Source organism: Gorilla gorilla, chromosome 21 (genome assembly GCF_029281585.2).
Source record: "Gorilla gorilla gorilla isolate KB3781 chromosome 21, NHGRI_mGorGor1-v2.1_pri, whole genome shotgun sequence".
In the NCBI taxonomy this organism is placed as follows: domain Eukaryota; kingdom Metazoa; phylum Chordata; class Mammalia; order Primates; family Hominidae; genus Gorilla; species Gorilla gorilla.
In genome coordinates, this window is record NC_073245.2 from 49,332,787 (window position 1) to 49,347,692 (window position 14,906).

At 45.2% G+C, this 14,906-nt stretch overlaps 1 protein-coding gene across 4 annotated transcripts in view; it reads right to left on the minus strand.

Moving 5' to 3' along the window:
* The window catches only part of MROH8 (maestro heat like repeat family member 8), a 77,843-nt gene that overhangs the window by 35,304 nt on the left and 27,633 nt on the right, over positions 1 to 14,906 (minus strand). For all 4 annotated transcript variants that reach the window (XR_008674652.2, XM_031005059.3, XM_055373477.2 and 1 more), the window contains exons 9-11: positions 8,939 to 9,074; positions 4,884 to 5,008; positions 2,345 to 2,497 (exon numbers count right to left, since the gene is read on the minus strand). Coding sequence is in view for 3 of the 4 variants with exons in the window: in XM_031005059.3 (XP_030860919.3) it covers positions 2,345 to 2,497; positions 4,884 to 5,008; positions 8,939 to 9,074 (414 nt within the window). In the remaining variant the exon portion in view is untranslated. The remainder of the gene's footprint in view (positions 1 to 2,344; positions 2,498 to 4,883; positions 5,009 to 8,938; positions 9,075 to 14,906) is intronic.

Sequence of the window (14,906 nt, forward strand, 5' to 3'; positions counted from 1 at the left end):
TCATCAGCACCAGTAGGCTGGGCATGGTGGCTCATGGCAGTAATCCCAGCACTTTGGGAGGCTGCGGCAGGCGGATCACTTGAGGTCAGGAGTTCAAGACTGGCCTTGTCAACATGGTGAAACCCCATCTCTGCTAAAAATACAAAAAATTAGCTGGGTGTCATGGCAGGTGCCTGTAATCCCAGCTACTTGGGAGGCTGAGGTGGAAGAATCACAGCAACCTGGGAGGCGGAGGTTGCAGGGAGCCAAGACTGCACCACTGCACTCAAGCCCGAGCAACAGAGCAAAATGCTGTCTCCAAAAATAAATAAACAAAATAATAATAATAATAATAATAATAATAATAATAATTTTGGCTAACAAACACAAGGGTAAATTTACTGGGGTTTTGGGGAAAGATTTTCTTCCCTGAATCAAGACATAAAAAGGAAGGCAACATCTTTCTTCTTCTTGGACTTAGTGTACTCCACTCAGAAAGTCCAAAATTGCTCTGACTACCTTATGACCACATGAACAGACAAGGCAGAAGGATGAAGAAACCCCTGGGACTTTGATAACACTGTTGAATCACTGAATCAATCTTGGAAAATACTCTATGTCCAGACTTGTTATTATGTGAGAGAATAAATCCTTTGGTTAAACTTCTACCTGCTGGGCTTTTTTTGCTGCTAAAAGCACCCGACTGATACAAATGCCCATCTCACCACATGCTCTTATCGTGTTATTCTTTTTGCATCTTTGTTATTTTAATAGGCTAAAAAAAGGGTGCTCATCATTTGTTGTTGTTTTTAATTTGTTTTATTTGTTGTTGTTTTTTGAGACAAGATCTCCTTCTGTCGCCCAGGCTGGAATGTAAAGGCATGATCATGGCTCCCTGCAGCCTTGTCTTACTGGGCTCAAGCAATCCTCCTGCCTCAGCTTCCCAAGTAGCTGGGAACACAGGTGTGTGCCACCATGCCTGGCTAATTTAAAAAAATTTTTTTGTAGAGATGGGGTCTCACTATGTTGCCCAGGCTGGTCTTGAACTCCTGGGCCCAAGCAATTTGCCTGCCTCAACCTCCCAAAGTGCTGGGATTATAAGTGTGAGCCACCATACCTGGCCGGTTCTCATCATTCTTAAATTATTTTTTATTTGTACCCAACTACAATATGCACACAATTTAAAACGTCCAGTGGTATTTCAAGCTTCTTTCCTCCCTATTCCCCGGGTCTGTTCTCCAGAGAGAACTACTTTTATCCCTTTTGTCTCTTCCAGCATGTCCTTCTCTATTTCTAAATAACGTAACTATATAGTTATTTCTTGATGTATTAATTTTAGATATATTTAGATAAATTCTCTTAATTTTGATTTGTAAGTCTGCCTCCTTCTAGGGTCACTTATGGCTTTTTATTTACTTTTATTTATTTATTTTGAGGCAGCTTGTCGCCCATGCTGGAGGGCAGTGACGCGATCTCAGCTCACTGCAGCCTCCGCTTCCTGGGTTAAAGCAATTCTCTTGCCTCAGCCATCCAAATAGCTGGCAATGCAGGTGTGCACCACCATGCCTGGCTAATTTTTGTATTTTAAGTAGAGACAGGGTTAAGCTATGTTGCCGAGGCTGGTCTCAAACTCTTGAGCTCAAGCCATCTGCCCACCTTGGCCTCCCAAAGTGCTGGGATTACAGGCGTGAGCCACTGCGCCTGACCACTTACAGCTTTTTAAATCTTGATACCTTTAACCCATCTGGATGAGTACCTAAATTAAAGTTATTCTCATATGTGTTAGTTATATCTCCCCAGAAAAACTCTACTCTTCTAGAAAATATGGACCGCATCTTTTTTTTTTTTTGAGGTGGAGTCTCGCCCTGTCGCCCAGGCTGGAGTGCAGTGGTGCGATCTTGGCTCACTGCAACCTCCACCTCCCAGGTTCAAGCGATTCTCCTGCCTCAGCCTCCCAAGTAGCTGGGACTACAGGCACGCGCCACCACGCCCAGCTACTTTTTGTATTTTTAGTTGAGACGGGGTTTCACCAGGTTGGCCGGGATGGTCTCAATTTCTTGACCTCATGATCCACCCGCCTCAGCCTCCCAAAGTGCTGGGATTACAGGCGCGAGCCACTGTGCCCGGTCACAGACCACATCTTAGATTAAAAAAAAAAAAGTCTCCCTCCCTGGTTATGTACACAGTGGTTGTTTGGTGTATGTTTATAGAATGGATATTTATGACTAAACAGACTAAGGCTTTGACCCTGTACTCATGAGTAGTCGTTCTCAGCTGAGAAGGATAAGCAGAGACTTCAATACCTGCAGGGATGAAGAGGTTCTACTGGCTTTTTGAACCCAGGAAATGGCCACTGAAAGTTTACCTTCTCAAATTGGGACTCTGTATTTTTCGCCAAAGTTAGCAGTAATTCTCCTGCTGATCGCTGGATGCAGGGATGTTTCAGGTTTTTCAGGGTATCAAATGTAGTCATTATAAACTGGCAGAGCTCATTTGAATCAAGAAAACCTTCAAAGACCTGAAATGATGTAGGAAAATGAACTTCCAAGAAATAGGGAAATATGGTATGATAGAAAGTGCCCTGAACAAGGACTTGAGTCTAAGTTAACAATCAGAGAAGTGGACAAAGATGTACAAGGCTGTTTTATTTGAGTCTTGTGGTTTTGTTTTGTTTTTGGAGATAGCATCTTACTCTGTCATCCAGGCAGGGGCACAATCACGGCTCACTGTAGCCTCAACCTCTTGGGCTCAAGTGATCCTCCTGCCTCAGCCTTCTGAGTAGCTGAGGCTACAGGCACCTGCTACTACACTCTGATAATTTTTAAAATTTTTTGTAAAGTCAGGGGTCTCACTATGTTGCCCAGGCTGGCTGTGAACTCTTGGCTCAAGCAATCCTTCCGCCTCAGCCTCCCAAAGTGTCAGGATTATAGGTGCAAGCCATGAACCCAGCCCAGTCTTGTTTACCATGGTAAAAAGGTGGAAGCAATCCAAATGTCCACTGCTAGCATCTGTGCATGGCCTTTTGCTGCTCTGACACTGAGGCTGGAGTGCAGTGGTGCGATCACAGCTCACTGCAGCCTGGACCTCCCAGGCTGAAGTCATCCTCCCACTTCAGCTTCCTGAGTAGCTAGGACTACAGGCGTGCACCACCACAGCCAGCTGATTTTTTCATTTGTGGAGATGAGGTCTCGCTATGTTGCCCAGGATGGTCTCGAATCCTAGGCTCAAGTGATCCTTCCGCCTCAGCCAAACAAAGTGCTGGGATGACAGGGGTGAGCCACTGCATCCAGCCTGCTGCTCTTACATTTAGAAAGAAACTTTATTGACCAGGTGCAGTGGCTCATGCCTGCAATCCCAGTTGTTTGGGACCCTAAAGCGGGAGAAACACTTGAGCCCACGACTTGAGACTAGCCACTTGGCCAACATGGAGAAACACTGTCTCTACTAAAAATACAAAAATTAGCTGGGCATGGTGGTGCATGCCTGTAATCCCAGCTACCTGGGAGGCTGCGGGAGGAGAATCGCTTGAATCTGGGAGGCGGAGGTTGCGGTGAGACGAGATCGTGCCACTACACTCCAGCCCGGGCGACATAGCAAGACTCCATCTCAAAAAAAAAAAAAAAAAAAAAAAAAAAAAAAGAAGCCTGGCATGGTGGCTCATGTCTATAATCCCACCACTTTGGTTGGGAGGCAGGTGGATCACCTGAGGTCAGAGTTCAAAACCAGCCTGACCAACATGGAGAAACCCCATCTCTACTAAAAATACAAAATTAGCCGGGTGTGGTGGCACATGCCTATAATCCCAGTTACTCAAGAGGCTGAGGCAGGAGAATTGCTTGAACCCAGGAGGCGGAGGTTGCAGTGAGCCAAGATTGCGCCATTGCATTCCAGCCTGGGCAACAAGAGCGAAACTCTGTCTCAAAGAAACAGCCCCCCCAAACAAAACAAAACAAAAAGAAAAGGAAAGAAAAGAAAAGAAAAAGAAAGAAGCTTTATTATGAGATCTTCAGAAAGAGTCATACTTTTATAGGCTAGGACTTAAAAAAAAAGGCCCTAATGTTACACAGCTGACAGGTTCCCAGGCATAATTAAAATGCCTTGTCAGGAGACAACATACTAAAAGAATGTGTCATTCTGTTTCTCATTGCATTTGGTAGTAAAGTCCTTAAGATGATTATAATAGGTACAATCTACTGGGCACTTACTATGTGACAAGCATTTAGCAAAGCATTTTCCATACAGTATCTGCTTTAATAATGACTGAATTGTAAACAGTATAAATTGTAAAAAAGAAATTGTAAAAACTGTCCCAATTTTTACAGATCTCCATCGCACAGATGAGAAAACTGATGTGCAGAGAGATGAAATTACTTGGTACCTTTCACCCTACATGAGTAAGATCTGTGGGTTTTCTTTATTTTCCCCTATCCCCTAGCATACCTGGTACCTGGCAGATGTATAAGTATTTATTGAATAATGAATAACTACATTAATTTAAAAAGTCTGGCTTATTGGATCAACCATACTCTCTTGCAGCTCCTTTTTGTGACCAGCATTTACGTTCGCAAGAGACTCGCAATTATTAATAGTAGGAGCAGAGCTGGTATGAAGTGAAATCCAGGGATACTGGCCTCAATGGCAGGTTGACCTTAACCCCCAAACTAAGAAGGCAAGGCATATATGGGCCAGGAACATGGTGCCTTGTCTCCAAACTACGGAACGTTTAGAGACCACATTTCCTGGGCAATTGTGTATGGTTTTGTTTTATAAGAAACGACCAGAACTTTTTCCAAAGTGGTTTTTACTGTTTTATGTTTCCATGAATAAATGCAGGAGACTTCTGGTTGTTCCCCATCCTTGCCAACACTTCTGGCTGTGGTTATAATTTTAGCCATTCTTATTACCTGGGCAATTCTGAAGGGACAGTTGTAGAAGCATTTAGCGGCCGAGCTGTGGAGCTCCAGGAATTCTCGACATTTTGTCAATGCTCTTTTCAAGTTTTGCTGATCTTTCTTGTCATGAGTGATATCTGAAAAGAAAATATAAAATATTAATACTTTCTGGCTTCTTTTTTTCTTCTTGATTTTACAGGTCTGGTTGATCTTCAGTTTAAAGTGGATCCCAAGATCTCACTCTAGTTTTTCACTTGAACAAAAATGCCTGGGGGAGGGAGTTTGTGTTCATCTGAAGGCTGATTTATTTCTCTTTTCTTCTAGAACAATACATAAAAAGAACCAAAAGAAAAAACAAAGAGGAGGTCGAGGCAGATGGACCACTTGAAGTCAAGATTTCGAGACAACCCTGGCCAACATGGTGATACCAAAAAATAAAAAAATTAGCCAAGCATGGTGGCGCACTCCTGTAGTCCCAACTACTTGGGAGGCTGAGGTGGGCGGATCATTTGAACCCAAGAGGTGGAGCTTGCAGTGAACCGAGATCACGCCACTGCACTCCAGCCTGGGTGACAGAGTTAAGACCCTGTCTTTTTTTTTTTTAATTTTTTTTTTGAGGCAGAGTTTCACTCTTATCACCCAGGCTGGAGTGCAATGGCACGATCTCAGCTCACTGCAACCTCTGCCTCCTGGAGATGATTCTCCTGACTCAGCCTCCTGAGTAGCTGGGATTACAGGCATGCGCCACCATGCCCAGCTAATTTTGTATTTTTAGTAGAGACAGGGTTTCTCCATTTTGGTTCAGACTGGCCTCGAACTCCTGACCTCAGGTGATCCACCTCAGCCTCCCCAAGTGCTGGGATTACAGGCATGAGCCACCATGCCCAGCCAACCCTGTCTTTAAAATGAAGAAGAAGAAGAAAAAAAAAAGCAAAAGCAAAGAGCTTTTTGTAAGACCAGAGCATTTGAGTGATTGGGGAGTACAACCAATCATGCTACCTTATTTCCCCACTGGTGAGGAATTGTGAGGGGTCTCCCTATGAAGCTTAGGTTCCCAGAAAAAATTGCCCAACTCTATACTGTGTATGATAATTCTGATATCAGAACTCTTCATCATGTGTCAAGTATGCCAATGCTCCTTGTAGTGTCTTGTTTTTCTCACGTTTTATTGTGACCTAATATTTGCTGGAAGTTCGTAGATGGAAAATTTATCTTTGAGCCCTTGGCTGAGGATACTTTCTCTCCAACTAGAAAATAAGCTCCCTGGGGGAAGGTATCTTGTTTGTCTTGTTTACTGATGCATCACTAGAACAATAAATGTTTCATAACTATTTGCTGAATCAATAATCAATGTATTTCTTTGGCTGTATACCTGGTAGAGATTGCTCATACTGTGCCCAGTGACAGGACAGTTGCTTTGGGAAGCATGGAGCTTCCTCATCCATGTGAAGTGCAGACTGAGGCAGAGGAACTACAGTTGTGTGTAGCTTAACAACAGGGATATGTTTTGAGAAATGCACTGTTAAGCTATTGCGTCACTGCATGAACATCACATAGAGTGTACTTTTTTTTTTTTAAGACAGAGTCTCTCACTCTGTCACCCAGGCTGGAGTGCAGTGGCGTGATCTCGGCTCACTGCAACCTCCATCTCCCACGTTTAAGTGATTCTCCTGCCTCAGCCTCCTGGGTAGCTGGGACTATAGGCACGCGCCATCACGCCAGGCTAATTTTTGTATTTTTAGTAGAGATGGGGTTTTGCCCTGTTGGCCAGGCTGGTCTTGAATTCCTGACCTCAGGTGATGGACCCTCCTCGGCCTCCCAAAGTGCTGGGATTACAGGCATGAGCCACTGTGCCTGGTCTAATTTTTTTTTTTTTTTTTACATTCTAAAGTGTTTTTGTTAAAAACTAAGACAAAAAACACACACTAGCCTAGGCCTACACAAGATCAGGATAATCAATACCACTGTCTTCCATCTCCACATCCTGCCCCACTGGAAGGTATTCAGGGCAATAACACGCATGGAACTGTCATCTCCTATGATAACAATGCCTTCTTCAGGAATACCTCCTGAAGGGCCTGCCTGGGGATGTTCCACAGCTAACTGCTTTTTTAATAAGTAGAAGGAGTCATGCCAAACTAATGATAAAATGTATAGTAAATAAATGAACCAGTAACATAGTTATTTATTATCATTACCAAGGATATATACTATACCTAATTGTAGGTGCTATACTTTTATATGACTGGCAGTGCAGTAGGTTTGTTTACACCAGTATCACCACAAACATGAGTAATGCATTGTACTGTAATGTTATGATAGCTACAATGTCACTAGGTGATAGAAAACTTTCAGCTCAGCTGGGTACGGTGGTGGACACCTGTAGTCCCTGTACTTTAGGAGGCTGAGGTAGGAGGACTGCTTGAGTTCAGGAGTTGGAGACCAGCCTGGGCAACATAGTGAGACTTCGTTTCTTTTTATTCTTTTTTCTTTTTTTCTTTTTGAGATGGAGTCTTGCTCTGTCACCAGGCTGGAGTACAGTGGTGTGATCTCGGCTCACTGCAACCTCCGCCTCCCAGGTTCAAGCGATTTCTCCTGCCTCAGCCCCCCAAGTAGCTGGGACTACAGGCATGCCACCACGCTCAGCTAATTTTTGTATTTTTAGTAGAGACGGGGTTTCACCAGGTTGGCCAGGATGGTCTCAATCTCTTGACCTCGTGATCCACCTGCCTCGGCCTCCCAAAGTGCTGGGATTACAGGTGTGAGCCACTGTGCCAAGTCGAGACTTCCTTTCTTAAAAAAAAAAGTAAATAAGGCTGGGCACGGTGGTTCACGCCTGTAATCCTAGCACTTTGGGATACCGAGGCGGGCAGATCACTTGAGATCAGGAATTCGGGACCAGCCTGGCCAACATTAAGTAACATTTAGTAGGGATGGTGAAACCCCATCTCTACTAAAAATACAAAAATTGGCTGGGTGTGGTGGCGGCTGCCTGTAATCCCAGCTACTCAGGAGGCTGAGGCACGAGAACTGCTTGAACCTGGGAGGTGGAGGTTGCAGTGAGCCGAGATCACATCACTGCACTCCAGCCTGGGTGACAGAGCGAGACTCCATCTCAAAATAAAATAAAATAAAATAAAATAAAAAGAAAAGTTTCAGCTCCATTCTAATCTTACGTGACCCATACATGATCAGTTGTTGACTGAAATGTCATTATATGGTGCATGACTATACTTGGTAGGGATGGAGTAGACTGAGATTCAAACACTGGGGGAATGCTGGGTTAGATATCCTCTAAAATCCCTTCTAACCATGGAAGTCAGTGATTCATTCCTTGACCACACTGGCCCTCTCTCTATTTTTCAAACTCCTCAAGCTCATGCCTACCCAGGTTCCTTTCCTTAGCCATTCCTTCTGCCTAATATACTCTTCTTACCTCTTCAGGTGGCAAACTGCTCTTTATTCTCTGGATTACCTTTCCTGAACCCAGCAACCAGATTTGATTCTTACTCATGGCCCCTGTAATTTCCCTTCATAAGGACATTAATTTTCCTGCAGCCTCGACCTCCTGGGCTCAAGCGATTCTCCCACCTTCGTCTCCTGAGTAGTTGAGATTATAGGCATACTCCACCATGCCAGCTAATTTTTAAAATTTTCTGTAGAGAAGGGGTTTTCCATGTTGCCCAGGCTGGCCTTGAACTCCTGGGCCCACGCAGTCCTCCCAGCTTGGCCTGGCAAAATGCTATGAACATAGGAGTGAGCCAGTGCGCCCAGCCTCACTCCTACTTCTGACCAAACTAATCGCTCTAGTTTGTCCACAGGGCCACATGTTTAACCACTCCCTGGCTATGCAGATGGATGGCAATGATGGGTCTGATCTAGTGTTAGGATTCTAATTATTAAGTCAGTGTTGCTTCATCTCTGCCTATGGACCATGTATCTTTCTCTTTATGAACTATTGTAAAAGGCCTTTCCAGAACATGGGGACTGAATGCGTAAGGAGGGCAGGTACTTATGTTGTGCTGGAGAATTCACTCAGGACCTCGCGGCCTTCAGCAGTGCCTTACACTTCAGCCTCAGGGTGATATGCAGCAGGGAGTGAGTGCCCTCTGCAGCCTCCTCGGCCACCTTTTCCTGTGGGTCCCCACAGAGCAGTGCCATCAGAGCCACTAGGTGTCCAAGTCTTTGGAATCGCAGTGGAAGCTTGAGAAAGAAAAAGAAAAATGTCATTAGAATACACATGCATTTAGTGCCTTCGATTTGAGTTGTTGAGAAGTAATCCCAATTCTACTCTCAACTCAAGGGAAGTGTAAGGGTCACAATCAGCCTGTGGATCTCTGTAGGGTTCATATTTAACACAGGTAGACACAGTATAGCCAGTAGATGGTGTTATTAAGAAATAGGGAAATGCTAACCTAAGGAAACAATCTGAAAAACGAAAAAGCTTTGTGCATAAAGATGTTAATTCCAGCACTGTTTTTATTTTTATTTTTTAATTTTAATTTTTGGGAGTACATAGTAGGTCTATATATTTGTGGGGTATACAGATGTTTTGATACAGGCATGCAATGCATAGTAATCACATCATGTAAAATGGAATATCCACCCCCTCAAGCATTTATCCTTTGTGTTATAAACAGTCCAATTACATTCTTTTAGTTATTTTAATAATTTTTTTTTTTTGAAACAGAGTTTTGCCCTTTTCACTCAGGCTGGAGTGCAATGGCACAATCTCAGCTCACTGCAACCTCTGCCTCCCCGGTTCAAGCGATTCTCCTGCCTCAGCCTCCCGAGTAGCTGGAATTACAGGTGTGAGCCACCGCACCCAGCTGATTTTTGTATTTTTAGAGATGGGGTTTCGCTGTGTTGGCCAGGCTGGTCTCAAACTCCTGACCTCAAGTGATCCACCCACCTCAGCTTCTCAAATTACAGGCCTGAGCCACTGCAGCTGGCCAATAAATGTACATTTAATATTACTAAATGAAAATGTATTAAATTTTTAATATTATTTAAAAATTACTAATGCACAATAGTCACCCTGTTGTGCTATAAAATATTAGGTCTTATTCATTCTAACAATGTTTTTGGTACCTATTAACCATGCCCACCTCTCCCCAATCCTGCCCCGACCCTTCCCAGCCTCTGATAACTATCCTTCCATTCTCTATCTCCATGAGTTAAACTGTTTTGATTTTCAGGTCCCACAATATGTGAAAACATGTGATGTTTGTCTTTCTATGCCTGGCACATTTCACTTAGCATAATGACCTCCAGTTCCATCCATGTTGTTGCAAATGACAGGATCTCATTCCTTTTATGGCTGAATAGTACTTCATTGTGTATAAGAACCACATTTTCTTTATCCATTCATCTGCTGATGGACACTTAGGCTGCTTCCAAACTTTGGCTATGGTGAAGAGTGTCGCAACAAACAAGGGAGTGCAGATATTGCTTCCATATACTGATTTCCTTTCTTTGGGGTATAGACCCAGCGGTGGTCTAAGGACCGCGCTTTGGAAATAATTGCATGACAGCAGTAAAAGGAATTATCCTACAGCCAGTCTATGAACACAACCATTAAAAATCAAGTATCTAAGGAATTTATAATGTGCTATTCTGCTAAGTAAAAAAGCTGAATGCGGCCAGGTGCAGTGGCTCATGCCAGTAATCCCAGCACTTTGGGAGGCTGAGGCGGGCGGATCACCTGAGGTCAGGGATTCGAGACCAGCCTGCCTGGCCAACATGGCAAAACCCCATCTTTACTAAAAGTATGAAAATCAGCCAGGTGTGTTGGCGGGCACCTGTAATCCCAGCTACTCAGGAGGCTGAGGAAGGAGAATCGCTTGAACCTGGGAGGTGCAGGTTGTAGTAAGCCGAGATCGTGCCACTGCACTCCAGCCTGGGTGACGAGAGTGAGACTCCATCTCAAAATAAATAAATAAATACATAAATACATACATACATACAAAAAATAAAAAATAAAAATAAAAAGCTGAACGCAAAGTTGAGATATAGCACTTAATTCTATTTATAAAATTCATTTTTTAATATCCTACTTGATTATGGAAAAAAATCCATGTAATGTAGCTGGAAAAATCATACCAGAAAAAGAAATATAACTTTAAATAAATACTGGAGAAAAATGGATAAATTAAAAAATTGGCTGGGCGCGGTGGTTCATGCCTATAACCCCAGCACTTTGGGAGGCCAAGGCGGACATATCATTTGAGGTCAGGAGTTCAAGACCAGCCTGGCCAACATGGTGAAACCCCGTCTCTACTAAAAACAAAAAAATTAGCTGGGCGTGGTGGCACATGCCTGTAATCCCAGCTACTCGAGAGGCTGAGGCAGGAGAATTGCTTGAACCTGGTAGGCGGAGGTTGCAGTCAGCCGAGATTGCACCACTGTACTCCAGCCGGGGCAACAGAATGAGACTCCATTTCAAAAAAAATAAATAAATAAAAATTAAAAAAATTAAAAATAATAAAAATAAAACATTAAGGTAGAAAAGATAAATGAAGTTAAGAATTTGGTTGGCGCTCTCCCTCTCCATCTCCATCGTCTCCGTCTCCCACTTTCCACGGTCTCCCCCCTCCCTCGTCTCCGTCTCCCACTTTCCACGGTCTCCCTCTGTTGCCGAGGCTGGACTGTACTGCTGCAATCTCGGCTCACTGCAACCTTCCTGCCTGATTCTCCTGCCTCAGCCTGCCGAGTGCCTGGGATTGCAGGCACACGCCGCCACACCTGACTGGTTTTTGTGTTTTTTGGTGGAGACGGGGTTTCGCCGTGTTGGCCAGGCTGGTCTCCAGCTCCTGACCTCGAGTGATCTGCCCGCCTCGACCTCCCGAGGTGCCGGGATTGCAGACGGAGTCTTGCTCACTCAGTGCTCAATGTTGCCCAGGCTGGAGTGCAGTGGCGTGATCTCAGCTCGCTACAACCCCCACCTCCCAGCTGCCTGCCTTGGCCTCCCGAAGTGATGAGATTGCAGCCTCTGCCCGGCCGCCACCCTGTCTAGGAAGTGAGGAGCATCTCTGCTTGGCTGCCCATCGTCTGGGATGTGAGGAGCCCCTCTGCCCGGCCGCCCAGTCTGGGAAGTGAGGAGTGCCTCTTCCCAGCCGTCATCCCGTCTAGGAAGTGAGGAGTGTCTTTGCCTGGCCGCCCATCGTCTGGGATGTGGGGAGCGCCTCTGCCCGGCCGCCACCCTGTCTGAGAGGTGAGGAGCGCCTCTGCCCGGCTGCGACCCCGTCTGGGAACTGAGGAGCGCCTCTGCCTGGCCGCCCTGTCCAAGAAGTGAGGAGCCCCTCTGCCCAGCTGCCCCGTCCGAGGTGGGGGGCGCCCCCGCCTGGCAGCCGCCTGGTCCGGGAGGTGGGGGGCGCCCCCGCCCGGCAGCCGCCCTGTCTGGGAGGTGGGGGGGCACCTCTGCCCGGCTGCCATGTCTGGGGGGTGGGGGGCCCCTCTGCCTGGCCGCCATGTCTGGGAAGTGAGGAGCCCCTCTGCCCAGCTGCCACCCTGTCTGGGAGGTGTACCCAACAGCTCATTGAGAACGGCCACGATTACGATGGCGGTTTTGTCGAATAGAAAAGGGGGAAATGTGGGGAAAAGAAAGAGAGATCAGATTGTTACTGTGTCTGTGTAGAAAGAAGTAGACATAGGAGACTCTATTTTGTTCTGTACTAAGAAAAATTCTTCTGCCTTGGGATGCTGTTAATCTATAACCTTACCCCCAACCCCGTGCTCTCTGAAACATGTGCTGTGTCAACTCAGGGTTAAATGGATTAAGGACGGTGCAAGATGTGCTTTGTTAAACAGATGCTTGAAGGCAGCATGCAAAAAAAAAAAAGAATTTGGTTGGCATGCAGAATGCATAATCATCATTTGCTTGAGGCAGGCCATGGAGCAAGGCTCTGAACTCTCTCATGGCTAATGTAGAGGTGCACACAATGATCCATATAACATGATTCACGCTGTCCTTAAGATAAGAAGCAACTAGCCATGCGGAGGAAGCATAGCTTTTCCTAGGGTTGAGATGGAAAGAAATTTCTTCCATGGCTCTACAGAAATAAGACACAGAAATATTGTGAACAGCATTTACAACCTATTTACAGTAAACACGTAGCAACATGCAAAGCTATGTAACATCTTTAATTCACTGATATAACCTTCATTCATTCAATCAACCAATAAATACAGTGTCTGTTATGTGCCAGGAACTATGACTGGCACGGGGGATATAAGCAGTCAACAAAAGAGAATATCCCTGCTTGTGGAGGTGATGATCTAGTTGGGGAAACGCAAAGTAAACAAAATAAATATGTAAAATGTATTATGTATCAAATGATGATAAATGTCATGATTAACAAAAATTCAGGGGAAAGGGATAAGAATTATTATTTTAGGATGGTCAGGGAAGGCCTCACTAATATTGAAATGAGAGATTGATACCTGGGAGAAGAGTATTCTGGGCAGAGAGAATGGCAAGCGCCAAGGACTGAGAGGGTATGTTTGGTGTTTCTGAGGAACCATAAGTAGGTTAGGTTGGCTGCAGTGATGTTAATGAGAGGGAAAGAAATAGGAAGTAGATGAAGAATGGGCCAGAAGGTGTCGCAACCTGTAGAACATTGTGAGGACTTTGGCCGTCGGAGGGTCTTGAGCAGAGAAGGGACATGCGTTGACTCACATTTACTCAATCAGTATTGAATTGAGCATCAACCACATGGCAGATTCTGTGCTAGGCAGGCACTGAGGCTACTGTGCTGAACAAGACAAGTATAAATGCAAGGCACAGTGGCTCATGTCTGTAATCCCAGCATTCTGGGAGGCAGAGGTGGGAGGATTGTTTGAGCCCAAGAGTTTGGACCACCTTGGGCAATATAGTGAGACCCCCATCTGTATAAAAAACAAAAAAATTAACCAGGCATGGTGGCACATGCCTGTAGTCCCAGCTACTCAGGAGGCTAAGGCAGGAGCATTGCTTAAGGCCAGGAGGTTGAGGCTGCAGTGAGCTATGATTGCGCTACTGTACTCCAACTTGGGTGACACAGCAAGACCCTGTCTCACATTAAAAAAAAAAAAAAAAAAAGACAAGCATAATCACTGGTAGAATTTACATTCTATTAGTGGGAAACAGATAACACAGCAGTAAAGAAAGAATCAAGCCAGATAACCTCTGATTCTAGACAGAGGAAGGAGAGAGTGATGAGACAGAGAGCAAGCGTAGGTCTGTCTGTGGTGAGCAGAGGCCCTTTTGAGGTCGAGACATCTGAACACAGTGCTAAAGAACCAGGAGGGGCTGGCTCTGTGCAGAGCTAGGGAAGGTCATTCCAAGCAGAGAAGGCAGCAAGTGCAAAGGCCATGAGGCAAGATGAGCCTTATGTGGGAAGAAGGAAGGTAAAGGTGGCTGCTGTGTGGTAAGTCAGGGGACTTAGGTGTAGAGAGGTAGACAGACCTACATCAGACATGACCCCGTATTCTAAGATCAGTTTGGAAATCACTGGATCAAAGAAGTGACATGGGGCAAAAAAAGAAAATGAAGAAAAATAAAGAAAACACAGGGGAGAAAACAAAGAAACAAAACAAAAGCAAGAATGACATGGGTCTGAAGAGGATGACTCTGGCTATATGTAGAGAACAAATTGGAAGTGGAAGCCCCCACCCCAACACACTCATGCACAAAAAAGAACTTGGAAGGTGCCAGGCGCAGTGGCTCTGCCTGTAATCCCAGAACTTTGGGAGGCTGAGGCAGGCAGATCACTTGAGGCCAGGGATTCGAGACCAGCCTGGCCAACATGGTGAAACTCCGTCTCTACTAAAACTACAAAAATTAGCCAGGCGTGGTGGCCTGCACCTGTCACTGAATGACAAACAGTTAATAAGTTTTTTTTTTTTTTTTGAGATGGAGTCTCGCTCTGTCGCCCAGGCTGGAGTGCAGTTGTGTGATCTCGGCTCACTGAAAGCTCTGCCTCCCGGGTTCATGCCATTCTCCTGCCTCAGCATCCTGAGTAGCTGGGACTACAGGCGCCCGTCACCACGCCCGGC